Genomic DNA, 18,765 nt, shown 5'->3' with positions numbered 1-18,765 from the left:
TAAATGATCCAAATCCTGATCAGGAATAGATTTTTAAAAAAATATTCAATACCCCCAACCCCAAACACGCACACACAAACACGCTCATATCAAAGAACACAGTGCATGTCGCACATAAATATCAAACATTTACAATTTAAAAAAAATAAAAAAAAATATCTTAGAAATTATATAACATAAGAAAATATGAAAAGTAAGTGGTGAAATGCAATTTGCATATAGACTATTACTCGCGATTTTGAGCTGCAACGAAAAAATAATGCGTAAATATGATCTGCTGGTTGAGGACACATTCCCCATTTTTTTCAGCGATTCGGACTGGATAACAAACCGTTTGAAGAGTTCATTTGTAATGCTATTATCATTAATCATATCTAGTTCTCAAGGCAAACATTAAAATACACGAAAATGCAGATGCGTTTTTTTTAAATTTCAAATTGCAACCGATTTAGCTTTCACAAATCGAATTTGTAGTGGTAATATGTTGATAATAAAACCAAAAAAAAAAATGAATATTACCTCATTAATTTTATCATAAATTGCCATGCACATATATGTTAATCAAATCGAAAGGCTAAAAAAACATAAGTATCCCGCAAAGTACATTGCCAAATGTACATACATGTACATGTATATATAAACGAGGCAAATTAGTAACAATCACATTAAAGGGATCACATACTTTAACATGCAGTATGCCCTTTATAGTATATACCAGATATGTGTTATTCAGTCAAAGTGAAAATAAAATTAAAAGAGGCTTTCAGTTTATGCTGAACAGAAGGTAAACATATTCCCATAAACTTATTTTTACAATGTAAGCTATATAAACAAAAGTACAACATAACTAATAAAAGAAGGTATCAATGCTGCAACAAATATGTCATTATATGTATTCTTCCTAAATAATACATATAATGACCCATTTTTTTTTTCAAGCACCCAATTCAAATAGACATACTGATCTAAAATATGAAAACAATTGCTGAACCATGGCTGTATTCATCCCAAGGCGAACGTGGATATATGTTGACATTTCTTCTACTCTCTCTCTCTCTCTCTCACGTTTATTTTTTCGACTTCCACATCTAGCTTACCTATTTTTCATACTCATATTCCCTTTCAAGAATTGGGATGTAAGTGAATGACATATTACTCAAAAGTTAATGTAAAATTATATCAATGTCACATTCAATTAATTGTAAAATACGCTGTACAGAAAACAAAACAATAGATCAAAGTTACTGTATCTGTATAATGTAGCCAAATTTCTTTTTATTAATGCACTTTTGCAGTGATCACCGATTTTTTATAATAAATCTTAATTTGTTGAACATGCATGTATTTTTTTATTATCTATTTCCGGTATATTACCGAATATATATTCTGCCTGTTTCGTTTGGTGTTCCATACCGTTTGACTTAATATAGATGCTTTCCAGGATGATTTTGCTGTGCTTTAATACCGGATTTTTTGCAATCGCAAGTGCATATTGTGAGTTTTAAAATATATTTCCTGCTTTTTTTTAACATTTTAGAATCTTATGAAACGTTCACATTTATAATTTAGTCGAAATCAAATATCTATGGAAGATAAGGCACTGTTTGGCTTTCAAACACTATTTACATGAGGTCATTTTGTCTTCACGTTTTTTTGAATGAAAAAAAGAATGTTTCCAGAATTGGAAATAATAGGGTAGGTGACAAGAGTTTTGGAAAAAATAAGTGCAAACGTATTTAAAAAAAAAAAAACCTCTTAAAACAAATTAAGAGTCAATATGCATTCAGTTCTGAGAATAGTATGGCAAATGAACAATTTTTTGGGGGGTAGTATTTAGACAGTTTCTTAAAAAAATACCCAATTGAAACGCACAAGTGTCCCTAAATCATGGGTCATAACCCAGCAATCCAAACTATGCTTAAAAAGGTTGGATGTCATTTCATCATCCGATCTGAATTAATTTATGCTATGATTGATTTCATTTATTTTTACTATGTAGTGTCTGGCGTTAACTGATAATGAAAATGACTACAAACCGAAGACATAAACATTTATATTTCCCTGCATTTATAAATTTAAAAAAAGATGGAACTGTCGACATTCGTGTACAATTATAAAAGACAACAGCTGAACACCAACTGGCGGGTGTAGTCATTGCTTATTTAAAATTGAACATGCATTTTAACAACCGACCTGACACCCAATTGGTGAGCAGGTATATGGCTGTACAATAAATTAATCAATCATTTGTCAACAAGCAAAAAATGTAAATCAATCACATTAGCAATAGTACTGTTGTCCATCTAGTTATGAGCACTTTGTCTGTGCAGGTATTGGAAGCTGTTAGTAGGTTTAGTATATGAGCGAATGTCTGATCGCTGGCTAATTGAGAATTATGTTCCTTTGTATGTGGTCGTGTCTAAGAAATTGACACTGGTGTGAGATAAGTCATAAGTAATTCTCAGATATTTATGACAAGAATTCCCTTTCTCAAAAAAATCTTTAATCTCATCCGGGATTCTATTCAATAGAATAAAGCCGTCATCTCTATATATGCCGTGATAACTCAAGAACTCTCGATTCTGTATACGAACCACTGCAAACGTGCTATGTGCAACACTTTTTTAGATTAGGGTGGGATAAAAGCTCGACACATCATGTATGTCAATGGACACAGGTCCGAAACGTCAATAAAGAGTTATTCAACATGTGTAAGTGAATCCAAAATCACAAAATCTCTGGTGCATCACCATCTGTTTACCTATCACCAAAGCTATGGCCGAAAAACCCAGTTGTTATGTCAACTAATTCTTGTACCAATACTTCAAAAAAATCTGCTCTTAAATTTAGATAATTGTGATTTGAGACTGTCGATACCAAATAATTGCCAATTAAAAAGGAGAATGTAAAAGCTGACCAAACGCATCGAAACTCATGTGGTCTATTATTCAAAACATGTTGGTCAAGTGGAAATTAGCCATTACATGGAAAACGAACAAAAAGATTAAAGAATATACCCGTACTGTTAAGTTCTATATTGGATTTTAAAAATGATTTCAATATGTGTTTGTTTGTTTTTTTAATAAATCATATAAAATTAAATAAATGGTTTTTATAGCTTGGGTAAGAAATGCTGCCCTTAATCTTCTTGTTTGATATTGATTAACTTTGACCGAAACAAGGAAAAGTTCAAGGTGTTCAAGGTGAAAACTAGATAAATGTGTCAGCGAGAGTAAATATACAGACGTTTGTATGTTTGATGACTTATTCACATTACTTTTAAGTTGGTCAATTATATTGCAGTTTTTAAACTTGATATTGTTCCTTAATTTCATAAATTATTTGCACTATTAATGTGAACACTATTTGTTTTATAGATAGACATATAAACATACGTATTGCACATACAAGGTTTCAATATTAAAGGGGAAGGGAAATAAAATTATGTTGTACAATAAATCAATTAATTATCATCTACTATAATTGTTCAATGTATTTATTAACATTAAGAACCCTTAAAACAATAAATAAATCGAGAAAGTCGATCTCTTACTAAACCAATGGGGCATGGTGGTCGCTCTAAATGACAAGTTCTGGAAATTTTGAAACAATTTCGGCTTGAGACCGTTCTTTTACCTTTGTCTTTCCACTCAATTACAAACCAACGTCAAACGGAACATTTTCGTTGAAATTTTAAAGCGAGGTTAGTGTCGGAGATGGACGACTCTTAGCGTAGATGCCAAGTATCGTAGAAAATGTCTGCCGTCGTTATTTTAGTATGGTAATTCCGACTTTAGAGAAGCATTTAAATATCCCGATTACAATTATAGCATACCTGGTTTCTTAGCAAAGATCTTGACTTGGAATAAAAATTTGCTTGAGGCTATTTTCAACTTTGAATGATAGGTGCTTAACATCTGTCATTTGTTTCATAAAAACGCATATAGTTATGCATATATGCATTTATTCTTTAGATTAACGTGTGTACCTAAACATTATCATTATTGAAGCTTAATTATGTAGTTTATTTTCAAAACAACATGACTACATGTCATAATTTAAAATCATTTACTAATAAAAATAAAACATGAGTTAGACTTCCCTTCCCATTTAAATGATATTTTATTTCAAACACAAGGTGTTCGACAAACAAATACGATATGATACCTGGATAACCCATGCAAGGTCGAACGCTTCTTTCCAATGGGGTCCTGTTCATCATATAAGAAACATCACTTATTTAGTATAGTTTTTACTGTACTACTGTATTTGTCTGAACAAAATAAAGGCAATGTGTTATACCATACACAGAAATATAATCTAAATCCTGAGAAGTGTACATATAGCATTGATTATATACATTTAGTAAAATTAAACACTGTGTTATAGTACATAATACTACTATTTTTTTCAAATTTCTTTTCATTTATAAATATTCTTTCCATTTAACTGTTTAATCTAAGATAGAAAAAAGTATAGTATTTAATACCTTCAAAGCATAAGATGTCGGCTTGGGCTGCCTTGCCACGAGGTATGAAACAATCTTCATTTAAAATGCTTCGTACAAATACAGATTATTTTGTTTGTTAAATAACATTCATAGGGAAAATGTTACATGAATAAATATTTTAATATTGATGTTATATACATGACTGCTGTGTAATGACAGTTAACGTTGCCATCAACAAATCAGCATACCAGCAGTACCCTCTGTCACCAGGTGACGACAGATTTGACGCCAGTAACGCTGTGGACGGACGTAAATCTGACCTAAGTGTTGATGGAGGTCAATGTGCCATGTCAGTGTTGGGCAGAAAAACTGCCACCTGGTGGGTGAACCTAACCAGTATCTACAGCATCCACCAAATTACCATCTACTTCTTGACGAACAACAAAGGTAAATCTACAGCTAGTTTGATATTGCCAATAGAGGTCAATATCTGTAGTATTAAAATCTAATCACGTATTACTGAATACCTTTTTAGTTATGTTTTGGTATTTTGTTTTATTAGTTTACCGAATCTTAATTATGTACATTCTTATTTCTTTTTTATGGAAAAAAAATACCATCCACATAATATTGGTTTTAATGTACTAAAGTGAAATAATCAAACAGTTTTCAATGAATTAGATAAACATGAACATTAAGAGAAAACAGATGTTTTGATGTGCTAACTCCGCGGGTAGGTTAAGGCAACTCCGAGTTTAATGACCCTCAAAATTATGATCAATTTAAAAACGGTTTATTTTTATGAAAACAGTGCGGAATATTAATTCCAAGTGAATGTGCTCAACAAAGCACAGGATTCTAGCAGCACTTTTCAAGTAGTTTAGGTTATATACCGTTGATATTTACCACAGTCATCCTTCATAATATCCGGGTAGTGTTACAATTTTGCCTTTTTTGTACACACTGACAGAGGAAAGGCTGGTCAAGCCATATAAATGTCGATCTGCTTACCTTTTAAAACTCGCCGATTAAACAAAATATCCATCTTACTGACACTCATCTAAATCTTAGGTATCTGTATTGAATAAGTCTTATTTCGGCATTGTTTACACTGCATTCCGATGATTTGTCTCCCGACATGGTCTTCTCTTTTAAACATGCTTGTGACGTCATCAATGATAATTATACGTAATAGAGAGAAATCGAAGATATATTCAGTTAGAAGAGTTTCTAGTGTTATTTTATACATGTAGCTTTTATAATTTAAACCAGAAATAAAGTTAACATCGACAAGTTTCTGAGTAAAATATGACATCATGCTGCTTATTGTGACGTCATGTCGATCAGAGGAATATGATCGCTGAGAGTTGCCTTATCATACCCGCGTCTATTATTAACTCTTAACGAGGCCGGGTCTAATTTGTTCTGCCCTAGATTTTTGGATGAAACTTTTTACATGAATTTCTACTGATATAATTATTATTTTAAGATTAAAAAATAAGACATTTGCCACACCGTTTGTTTAGGGGGTCATCTCAAAGTTTGTCAATCTTTAACATAGGACCCTATTGGATTTTGCTTGAAATGTTTCAATTTTGCATATTTTTTACATTTTTTCAAAACTTCTGCCCTAGGGATTTCTTTTTCTGTTCTACATATTAAAGTTATTGCTAAAAGGCATCAAATGGTCAAATAAAAAAAACCTTTTACCTCCTGGTTTGTTCCAGGGGTCTTATCAAAGTTCATTTTTGTATGCCCAATTTCCCAGATTCGTCAGATAATGGCTATTTTTTATTTGACAAAGGCGGAAAAGGTGATCTATATAATATTATTAAAACATTTAGACATATTTAAGTAATAAAAAAATATATAACATCACATATTAAGGGTCATTAATATAAAATACATTGTTACTGTCTTGAAATATATGAATTAAGCTATGTTTAGGAGGGTTAAGAGAACGTGACAGAGGGCTAGGCTTGCTGAACCCTCTTCACGTTTTCGACCCGAGCCCAAATATAACTTATACTTCGAGACATTTATGTTTATTCCACAATATAACATTATTTTTACGCATCAAACGAGATATTTTCAACAATTTTTGCTGAATATCTGCAGTTGAAACTATCACGCCATGGCGTCAACCAAGCAAAAATATGACGTCACAATACAATTGAAACGCTGCGCGAAAGCGTGCGTACTCGTTCTGTACTCGGCCTCGTTAATTGACATAATTGTATGATTCTATGATGTCATACATTATTTAACATACCCTTTCCCCTACTTAACGGCTCAAAAGTAGCCATTGTCACAACATGACCTGGTGGACATTTAACATTTTTAATTTTTGAAATATAAATGTACAAAATCATAAGCTGTTAAAATAATCATATAAATTCTGATACTGATCTGTTCATGTTAATTGATGCATTACTTTTTTGTAAAGTTCCAAACAGAATGTGTCATAAAAGGTCATCATACCATATTACGGGATAGGGTTGATTCCTATTTTAGTATCTCTCTTAAATGCTAACAAAGTTACAAAGTTACTAAGTTGCCATTGAAATTTTATAAGTTACAATGTATAAAGCAACTTTTAAATGGTGCGAACAGTTTAGATATTTTTTGTAGTCGTACATTGTATGTATACCTACGCAAGAGTTAAATTTATCCGTAAATCTGCGACAAGCAGAAAGTTTCTCTTGCATATCGTAGATAAACGGAGACAGCCGAGCGTCTTGTTGAACGAGACTAGAGTTCAATATTGCTTGGATCTATACTGTTTCTTTGAAATATCGATTACTGATACGTAGTTTGATGGAATTAATTCTTTGAATATTACACAACATGATTCATTTGGAGTTTTTGCGAAATTCTTGTCGGAGAATAATTCATCTTTTTTTAAATGTTCGTTGATTCTAAAATAAATAATAATCGATATAATCAACTCCCGTCAGTTCTTCAGTACTTTGATTTAACTCGGTTTTAAATGTTTTTAGATGAAACAATATCACATAATAAATTTGTGGTTAACTTTTGTTTTCTTATTATTTTACTTCAATTGTCTGGAACTCTTCTGGGCATTGGGCCGATTTTGTTCCAATCTCATAATATATTATAGCATACCATATCAGTAAGCCCTTCATTTCAATTTCTCATAGCATAACAAACAAATCTCATAGCATAGCACATAGTTTATAATTTACGTAGCTTGATGTAAAAACAAAAACCTTTCTTTTTATTGAATACGGAATATATATATTTAGGAATGCACATCTAACTATAATGTTATTATTAACATTTAAATTAATTGTGTTTGTTTGTTTGGGTTTTTTTTTTTTTTTTTTTTATTTTATCTGTTTGTTTTTTTGTCGTTCAAATACAGTGTATTTTTCGCACATAAAGGCAAACTATAAATGTCCCTATGTTGTTTGTTTTTGTTGTTTTTTTAGCTAATTTTAATTTCAATTTCGATTCTGATTTATGGTGTCTATTTCGTTGTACATATATTGAAGTGCATGTTTTTAATTTGCATTGCAACAGTGCGTGAAATATATAAATGGTGCGTATCGACTTGAATATACATACTATTTTGCGAAAGTGTTATTTTTAATGTTCTTTACAAATTCATATGTTTTTTTTAATATTTTAAAGATTCTGCGTTTTGGCAATCATTGAATGGTGGCTACTTTCTTGGATTCTCCGTGTATGTCTCCAATACCACGGATAGATCACAGGGAACGTTGTGTTTCAAGGACAACACCTTTACAATCAAAACAATACCTCCTGTTTTCACAACAAACTGTTTTGTTCATGGACAATATGTCATCTACTACAACGAGAGACTACCAGGAGTCGTCTACCCTGACGGTTATAAAAGTTATGTTTGGATTGACCTCTGTGAAGTAGAGGTATATGGTGAGCTTTCAATTTAAATTTAGCAACCTTTAAATATGTCTCTAAGTTTCCTGACAATTGGTCGTCTGTCTATGTGTTCTGTCAAAACTATAGATCAATAGAACTCTCTGTTAACGATATCGGTTAAATTGTTAAAGAAGAAATGTGACATAAGTGTTGACAACGAAAAAGGAAAACTTTGAATAGCAAATAATGCGTAAAAAAGTATTGACTGTATCAAACTTATAATCTTGATACTTATTTTCGATTTTTTTTTGTTTGGATAAAAGCGAAAATCAGTTTTTTTCAACTTTTCGATCTTAACGATCTTTAGATATACATTGAAAGAAATAACCAGAATACAATTTGGAGGACTTCTACAAAGTTGCATTGTTTGAAATATATTATTGATATTATAAATTTTGATAAAAATAATAAGTATCAATATCATCATCATTATCATCATCATCGTCATCATCATTATGGTCATCAGTATTATCAGCATAGCATCATTCATCTATAATTATTATTTTTTACTTGGTGTTTTTTTTTTTCATTCATAACGAACATCATGTGACGCGGAATTAACACGTAAAGCTTTTCACATATACTAGAGACTAAGTTTGTGTTGTTCACAAGGACGGAAATTCACTTACTTCACTTATTCCTGTTCGCCCCCTGGGGAGCATAGGGCCGCAACCACTCCTCGCCAGCGGACTCTGTTTTGGGCGACTTCTTTTAACTGGGCCCAGGTGAAGCCTGCCTCTTTTGCCTCTGACTCTACTGATCTTCTCCAGGTTTGCCTAGGTCTCCTCACCTTCTTCTTTCCCTGTGGGTTCCAATCCAGTGCCTGCCTTGTGATGTTTTCTGGGGATTTAAGTAGAGTGTGGCCTATCCATCCCCATTTCCTCCTCTTTATTTCAATGTGGATGGGATCTTATTTGGTCTTTTCCCATAGGCTTGTGTTTGATATGGTGTCTGGCCATCTGATGTTAAGAATATGGCGGAGACATTTGTTGACAAAAGACTGGAGTTTGTTATTTATCGTTTTTGTTACCTTCCAGGTCTCCGAGCCATACAACAGGACTGATTTTACGTTTGTATTAAAGATTCTTGTTTTGGTGTTGATGGAGAGTGCTTTTGAATTCCAAATTTAACGTAGGGTGTTGAATGCATGTCTTGCCTTGTTGGTACGACTTTTAACGTCGTTGTCAGCGCCCCCATCCTTGCTGACAATGCTCCCAAGATAGGTGAATTTGTCGGTCTCCCTGATGTTCTCTCCATTTAACTGGATTGGTGTATTCTGTTTGTTGTTTATTCTCATAGCCTCTGTCTTTTTAATGTCTATTTTTAGGCCAGTCTTTTCTGCTTCTGCCGTGACAATTTCTCCTGCGCATGTTGTTGTTTGTGGGATAGCAGGTCAATGTCATCTGCAAAATCCAGGTCCTCGAGGTGTTTGGTGAAGGTCCATTGGATTCCAGTCTTGTTGCCTTGCGTTGTTTCCTTCATGATCCAATCAATAACAATTAAAAATATTATCGGTGAAAGAATGCAGCCCTGCCTTACTCCTGTTTCTACTTTAAATGGATGTGTTAGTTTTCCATTGTGGATTATGTGACATATGGCGTCGTCGTACAGGTTTCTTATGATGCTAATGAACTTCGGTGGTATTCCATAATGTTCCATTAGCGTCCAGATGGTTGACCTATCCACACTGTCAAAAGCTTTTTCAAAGTCCACAAATGTTGAATATACTGGAGACTGCCACTCAATAGACTGCTCTATGGTGATTCGAAGGGTGGCAATTTGGTCTGTGCATGATCTGTTCTGGCGAAACCCTGCTTGCTCTGGTCTTAGTTCCTTGTCCAATGCTTCTTTCATTCTTTCCAAGATTACTCTTGTTAGAACTTTGCTGGCAATGGATAAAAGCATGATATCTCGCCAATTTCCACATTGCGACAGGTCACCTTTCTTTGGTAGTTTTACTAGGTATCCTGTTTTCCAAGCATCTGGAACTTTTTCTTCTTCCCATATCTTTTGTAGTAGAGGTTGTAACATCTCTGCAGACTGTGTTGGGGTAGCTTAAAGAGCCTTTGGGGAAATGCCATCTGGACCAGCTGCTTTTCCGTTTTTCAGTGTTTTAATTGCCTTGGTAATTTCTACTCTAGATGGGGGTCCAGTTATGATTTGAAGGACGGAAATTGCATGAACATTAGTCCCATTCATTTCTAATAAAACTGGAAGAAACTGACACAATCTTTGAAAATCTTCAGATCTATGAAAACAAAATAACTAAGTAAGACGAGAAGGAATTATATTAACAATTATGTAAAACCAGGCAGATGTGAAATGTTGAATATTTAGTCAATGGCATGCAAAATAAAAAAAAAGACTATTTCAAGTCAGAACAGAATCAGTGCAATAAAATTTTTTACATGTTTGAACTATACACATTTAAACCATTACTGCTAAAGAGTTACATGTGTAAATGAATCGTAAGTTGCTTCCTTTATTCAGTAAAAAAAATGCTTTTTTTGTTGTTAACGGCTGTTTTAGTCCAGTTGTGCGTATTAGTTATAATAAGACAATATAATGGAGATATAATGTGCATGCTCGAAAAAAAAATGTTTGTATGGGGATGAAAATAGATGAAAGTTTTCAACAACAACAATAACACCAACAACTACAAAAACAGTCAACTCTATAACTTTAAAATCAATTCAATTGAAAATAAAATATTTTACTTTACTAATGAGATACTGTAATGACTATTAAGAGTTTTGCAAACGTCAGGCATATAACAAGTGCTAGCGTATGACATTTGTAATTCCTAACATGCCAATGGGAAATCTTTTAGAACAGACAGTCATCTAATTTACATAATAAAAATGTTTACAGCACATCCAGAATGTTTTATTCGCGTTATCTGATTGGAAATGATAACACAACTTACAAAAAAAATACTTACGAAATCCTCGTTACCAGTATGATAACGATATAGAACAAATTGAAAATTGGATACATGGTAAGTAAATATTCAAGTCATGATTTATATTTTTCATTGAAGCAAAAAACAGAAAAAAAATGTTTTATGATCATAAAAAAAAATATCAGGTGCATGAAAAAACGATTGCTGAAAAAATCTTAACAACCATATAACTATTATTTTTCATACATTATTCAAAAGATGAGTTACAGTAAAATTATCTTCAACCGTAGTAAATATGTTTTTCTTATTTCAGGCATCCCTGTCATGGTTTGTATTGCGGTGATACAATTTTTGAATAATAATACATGTAATCAGGGATAAGAGTGCAAAAAAAAAATCGGACTTAATATCAGATTAAATTGATGTCTGTATCAGAGGTAATGCTCTTGGTGAATTTTATTGAAAAGGCATAAACCAAAACTAAACATTTTTATCCAATTTTAATTTTGTTCTACGTAAATAAAAAAAAACAATCAATAGCAATCAATCTTACCTTTTTTTTTTTTTTTTTTACTTTTTTCAATAGAATTTGAACATATTTATTTTCTAACAGTCATTACATTTTTAAATGCTTACATGGATTTCAGATGTTAAACAAATATGATGAAAGTGATCAATGCTTTTAGGATAAAACATCATAATCAAACTTAACTGAGTAGGGGATTCAAACATAAAAGTATCTTAAGATGAGGGGAAAAAGCCTAAACCCTTTAAAGAGTACCCCGTATCACACTAGATACATATTAAATCCCTAAATATAATAGTGTATGCTTTTTGGTATATATTTTAGTACTTGTTAGTAATTTATTTCATATTTGTTTTATGTTGTGCAGGTATTCGCAAACACAAAATAATACTTAATGAACATGCTGCTTCAAAGGAACTAGGTTATAAAATACCCAGGCTGCACATTAGGAAGACTTGTCAATTACATTTTTTTGTAATCCACCTAACATAACTAAAAAAAGAAAAAAAGAAAATTTAAGCTGTCGCTTATGAGCAGATATGTTTGTCATTCAGTCTCAACCATTACCTAAATCTTTCTGAATCCAAGAAGCAAAATGTGAAGGTTGTTTTTTTTTCTTTGTATGTGTTCTCGACAGATGACGTTTGTGTGGGTGGTGTTACTTAGCACAACATTTGTATCCAACGTTTACTGAAATTAGGTATCTTAACAATCAATCAATTGAAACTTTTATGAAAGGAAAATTATATGTTCAAGTCTATATACTTGTATTACTTTTATTAATTTAAGTATGTATATGCCCCCTATCATTGTGATGTTATATTTTGTATTTCGATGTAATATTGTATTCGTTTTCTCTTTGACTTATTTTTGGTTATTGTTGGTTTTGTTTTTTGTCTGTATGTCTGTTATTAATATTATAATTTTACACAATTTTAAAAGATGTAAAGGACAAATGAAATAGATGTACATATTGTTTTTTAACGTATTAAAATTTGGTATAATGAACGTTTCTTATGACTGATTAATGTATTAATACATTTATAATGACGGTTGAGTTTAAGGTAAGGGTCTAGTAAATGATTCCAGAGTGTCTTTTTGATGTTAGAACGATTATGATGTCATAATTGATTTGATGACTATTTTCCCAGTATTTTGCGGCTTTAAAGAAATTATGTAGTAATTCGGATACCTATATAGACACAAAGTAATTTTGACATCATTTCAAAATTTAATGGGATGTCAAAAGCTTGTATAATACCGTATTTGAAGAGACTGTAGGCATTCTTGATGTATTTCGTTAGTCAAAAATGTACAACCATTCAAGATTTTCTATTAATTTACTTCATGTTTCATAGAAAAATGACCGGTCAAAACGTGATTTTTCACTGTTTTTACCAACAATTTAACCCCCGATTCACATTATCAAACAAAGCTTTTGTTATGAAGCATCATAGAAAGAAATGTATCTTAAACTTTATAATCTTGTAGGCACCTAAATCTTTACTAGACCTTTACCTAAAAGGCGGGGATCCAGGAATAAATGGCAATCAATCACAAAATTTATAAGAAATTCATTCCTTTTCTGCAGCTTTCAGTTCAGAGAAATTTTTTTTAATTGATTTCATTCTTCAAGAATAAAACAAAAATGGTGTAAAAGTGACTACAAAAGCAGTTATCAATTGACATACTTTTGGTTTTAACAAACAAACAGTTATTAAAATAGTATTTATCATTTACAGTTCTGAAGCAGCACATTGTTTTGAATTCTAAACAAGTGTTTGACTTTAGGGCAGATATTTGTCCATGTGCTCTATAATCACCAAAGCATACTATACGTGCCAACAAGTCCTGCACTTTTGATGTAATGATTAAAGAAATTAATAGAAACCTGAAACAAATTTACACAGTGCTCTCAGTTTTACATAAATCTACACTGAGTCAGCAATAAAAATGTATTATATCCAATCCAGAGTGAATAAATTGTTAACGAATCCATTGTATATGCAATATTCCTGTTTTGTCTATTAATATGCCTTTGTTATGTCCGATATCTACAAACAAAAACTATGAGACAAGAAAAAATACGTCATAGTAAGACTAACGTCACAAACGTATCAATACGACTCTCGTTACGTTTAAATTTTGTACAATTTTACGTCATTTTAAAGGTCAAACAACCGTTTTTATCTACATTTGTACAATAAATAGTGAAAAATTAAAGTATACGCAATGAATTGAATATTGGTTAGTTTTATACGATATAAAATGGTTTGAAACAGTTTATAAAGCGTAAACTGCCCCAAACCATTTTATATCGTTTAAAACGAATAAATATTGAATTCATTCCTTAATTACTACCTAATCAAACGGAATTTGTTGTTTTATTACAGATTAAATATTTTCGTCTACTTTGTATGTGTATTCAGTTTTTCTGAACTATTGAAACCGATCTATTGAAGTGCCGGTCAATAGACTGCAATCTATTAGACCGCTAGTCAATAGACTTGGATCTATTAGATCGCCGGTCAATATACTGCAACATATTGGTCTGGCAACGTGTTTTGAAAATGTTTTAATTGCTACAAAATTAAAAAAATCACTGAATTATGTTTGTTTTACCAACGTTCTTTAACATTTTGATTTAGATCATCTAGGTATTGAATGACAATGACCTGAATGCATAAGGTATGAACGCCTTCTATAATTTTAGAATTGTAAACACGAAATACTACAACAGAAATTAGGTACAGAATTATAAACACAAAATACTGAAAATGATAATAGGTAATAAAACAATAATTTAATGCATGAGCAGTCAATATACCAGACAATCTTTCCCCTGGTGCTTGGAACGGCTCAGCGTCTAATATTGCCCACGACCGTTGACCTTTGGCAATAGAACACACTGAGCTGTTCCCTGCACCTCGGGAAAAGTATTCTGGTCTACTGACTGCTCAGGCATTAAATAAATGTATACGATTTCTCCCTGTTTATTGTTATTCTTTTTTAAAGCAAAAATAGGAGTAAGATGGTAAACGCGCTTTGGCGGATATAAGTCTTTTTGAGAATATATTCTTGCATTAAAATGATATTGAGTTATAACGTAAGAAAGAATATGTATGCCGGGAATTTAAAGCAATTAATAATATGACATAGAAAATATAAAGATTTTACGACTGCTGAATAAATAAATGAGCCCATTCGTGTCTGGAACGATGTGGCCCATGGGCCTCTTGTTTGACACAGGTTACACATGTTTAATAACAAACCAATGACGTCTGTATACATGTTTTTTTTCATTACCTCAGTTATTCTAGGCATATCTATACAAAATGGTATTTAGATATTGATTATCAGTGTATTTTAATGCACTTATCTGTAGTGTTTCTTTTTTAATTTGTTAATCCCTTACTAAATGAATAAATTTAAACAATGAACTATATCCATTATATAGTGTCAGTAAATTAAGAGTTGTTAACCAACTGTTTTATTTATATATGAGGAAGATCAAATTGCGCAAAATATTACGATACTAGTAATTGTAAGAAGTGGTTACCACAGTGGAATATCTTTAAAACTTACTTAAAGAGAATGATAGCACTGTGGATTTTGAAATTAGTTAAACTATTTTTTAAGTTTTACAAATAGATTTTGAATTTTAAAAAAATAACAACCTTCTTCAAAATATGTATTACTAGGTTGATTCGATAAAATTTGATGAACGTTTTAGATGCTTTTGTTTCGATTTCTTTTGTTTTTGTTTGTGATTTTTTCTACTTTGTTGTGTTTAGCTTTTATTTTAATGGCGTTTTATACCTTAAAGAATTACCATAAATGTATAATAAACACTTTCAAAAAAGTGTCTGTTGTATTTTGCAAATATTGTATGCTAATTTAATTAAAATTGTAAATTAAACTGAAGAAGTAATTAGATAATACGACTGTCGACATATATATCTTAAATCAAACCTCTGACAGTATCCATTCAACGTTCTTAAATATGTATTGGAGTCATAATATATGACATGTGACAAATTATAGCGGAAAATATCAAGGGCAATCGTACTATGCGTTGAGCATAACATGAAAAAAAAACCTTGTAATGTTGTATTTAGTAGAGTCATGTGCATACAAGTATACAGTTTATTATCGTGTGCGCTTTGCAAATTCCTCTGAAGATTAATACGCCGACCGACCTGCTATGGCGATGTACATGTTTATTCATGTAACACACCAATCACGTAAACAATTGAATATATTGGTGTTCAATGTTTTGAAGCTACAAACCACAATTAACACTGTTTGGAACAGAGATTGCTAAAAAAAACATTACCAAGATAATGATACATTGATAAGGTGTTCTAAAGTGAAAAAAAATACCGCAGTCGAATTTCTTATTTAAGATATGACCCCAAAAAATGTTGATAATGTGGTGATCAATTAAGGAAAGGTCAATCAACAATTTCTCGATTGGTAAAATTGTTTAATTGTTCACTCGGACAACCCACAATACATATTGAATCGGAGGTTGTACCTCTGTTGCCTTTAAATGGAGAAAGTTCATTACAAAAAGCTATAAAATAGCACTTATCTGAGAAGACCTGTTTTGATGAAACGACCCCTCCCTCGCGCTAACATTAGTGTCAACGGAAGATATTGAAACAAGTTGTAAAACTTGTTTATCAAACGTTGTAAAATAAATAAAGTTCGGGTTCAGGTATAAAAAGAAAAAAAAGTTAGGGAAATATCATATCAAAGTCAAATTTATTTATGTATTATTAACTGAGGAGCGAAGCTTTTTAGAAAAAAATGCGAAGTTCTCAATTAGTATGTTGTAATCAATTAATAATCTACAACAACCACTAACGTTCAAGTATGTTATCTATGAAGGTAATTAGCTTTAGATTTCTTGAATTCTAAAATGTTTATGTTTGTGTCATTGCATACGCTATTAACATGGTTATACTAAGATAATTGTAAGTGTGATTATTGATGCATACTACAAATCTGATTTGACTGTCGAAACACGTTTCCCAAATGCCTCATAATATGTCAAGTTCTTGATAAATGCTTATATTTATGCTAATATATTCTTATATAATTTGTGTTTAACTGTGCAAATCTTTCTTAATTAACCACGGAATGCAATGATAAATAAACAGAAAAGGGGTACATTATATGTAACGCAGACCTTAATACATTGTGTGGTTTTTTTTTGCCACAAAAGAACATAGTTTAACAAAGACACAAGTTAAAAGGCGAAAAAGTTACCGTTAATATGTACATATAATAAGAAACAAGAAAACATTGAATTGATAAACAGGTTGTAGCTCTTAATGACAATGTATTTAAATTACATAAAAGAACGAAGAAATATGAATCTCTCTCTCTTTCTTTCTTTCTTTCTCTCCACGTTATGAAAAACTTGTGTCTATATATTTAGTGATAGGATTTATATGATAAAATGAAAGTAAAATGCAAATTCTCTACAAGAAATAAAAGGAAAATGTATATAAATTGATCATCCTTTCAGATATTTAAAAAATATAATTAAATCAACTCATTTCCGTTTGTTCTAGATGTATGTTTACATTGTTATGAAAATAAATATTTTCCTTTCTTTCTTTCTTTCTTTACTTCCCTGTGTCTGTTGACTCCTCGATTTATATCGATGTTAAACATAAATATTTTTAATGGTGAAACGGTACTGTAACAAAATGGTACATATCAATATTTTCTTAAATGTTTGTTTATATTTTTCTAATAAATTTCCCTGTATTAGATTGTTCCTTGTACAGCTTCATATTTTTTTTTAAAAATTAACACTAAAATAATTACTTGTTTCAAATTAGTTGTCTGCATTGTGTTATTAAGGTTATTACATGTACTTTAATAAGGCCAGATATTTTTTATTTATTTATTTTTTTTAAATATAATCAGATTAACTAGCGTTATTGATACAACAAATCAGTTCTAACTGAATGTTAAAATATTTTCTAAGAATACGAAAGGAGCATAAAAAGATACAATTTTATAAGAAGGCAATTTATTTGTTAAAATAGTAACTGCATATCTTAATCGCTTCTTACGTGTAAATAAATCAAACACACTAAAATCTGATTCTTTTGTTCTATTCAATTACGTTTTAAATTATTATCAAAACCGTTTACTATTATTTGATTTCAATGACATAGTTAGCACACAAGTACGCAAATGCATGTACGATAAATTTACTTTCAGGAGAAAGCAGTGTGTAGTTAAACTTAACTTATTCAAACCAGTATGAGGTAAGAAGAAGGAATTGTTTAAAAAAAAACCCTTAATGCCTCCATATAATATGATACAGTCATGCACATATATACAGAACAAAGAACACACTGCTTGACGTACATAAATTTGGAACATTTAACAATGAAAAATATTACAATAGGAGTAAACACAAATCATTAAACTAAACAGTGTCAAAACTTGAGTGTGTATACATCTTCTACATAAAGATATATGATGCTGTACAGTTGATGAACAAAATAAAAATCTGATCTTATAAAAATTGTGCGAGGAGTGATTAGTATCCAAACAAAGATTTTTCATATATATTATATTTTGCATAGAAATGATTCAAATCAACATTTCGTTTTCTTGTATTTTACTTATAAATAACAAAAACGAAGCAGGTACTATCCACATTAAAATATCACTTATCTGAGAAGACCTGTTTTGATGAAATGACCCATCACGCTAATATTAGTGCCAACAAAAGATATTAAGATAAGTAGAAAAACTTGTTTATCAATCGTTGTAAAATAAATAAAGTTGAAGATCAGGTATAAAAAGAAATAAAAGTTAGGAAGGTATCATTAAATTCAAGTATATTTATGAATTATTAACTGAGGTGCGAAGCTTTCTAGATAAAAAATGTAACGTTTTCAATTAGTATGTTGTAATCAATTAATAAAATAT

At 31.1% G+C, this 18,765-nt stretch overlaps 1 protein-coding gene across 1 annotated transcript; it reads left to right on the top strand.

Annotated features, from left to right (window-relative positions):
* Positions 1 to 1,398: 1,398 nt before the first annotated feature.
* On the top strand, positions 1,399 to 8,622 carry LOC136273760 (uncharacterized). The gene is made up of 3 exons (XM_066079122.1): positions 1,399 to 1,494; positions 4,670 to 4,897; positions 8,105 to 8,622. The coding sequence occupies exons 1-3, from the start codon at positions 1,431 to 1,433 to the stop codon at positions 8,383 to 8,385; spliced, it is 573 nt and encodes a 190-aa protein (XP_065935194.1). The 5' UTR covers positions 1,399 to 1,430; the 3' UTR covers positions 8,386 to 8,622.
* The last annotated feature ends 10,143 nt before the right edge of the window (positions 8,623 to 18,765 follow it).

This window comes from Magallana gigas, chromosome 1, assembly GCF_963853765.1.
Source record: "Magallana gigas chromosome 1, xbMagGiga1.1, whole genome shotgun sequence".
Classification (NCBI taxonomy): Eukaryota; Metazoa; Mollusca; class Bivalvia; order Ostreida; family Ostreidae; genus Magallana; species Magallana gigas.
This window is presented reverse-complemented; position numbering and strand designations above follow the sequence as displayed.

Bases quoted from the DNA above. Each gene is read 5' to 3' on its own strand.
- LOC136273760 (XM_066079122.1), top strand. From the start codon at position 1,431: ATGCTTTCCAGGATGATTTTGCTGTGCTTTAATACCGGATTTTTTGCA. The intron at 1,495-4,669 runs GTGAGTTTTAAA...GTGTAATGACAG, and splicing joins TGCAATCGCAAGTGCATATT to TTAACGTTGCCATCAACAAA. The intron at 4,898-8,104 runs GTAAATCTACAG...AATATTTTAAAG, and splicing joins CTTCTTGACGAACAACAAAG to ATTCTGCGTTTTGGCAATCA.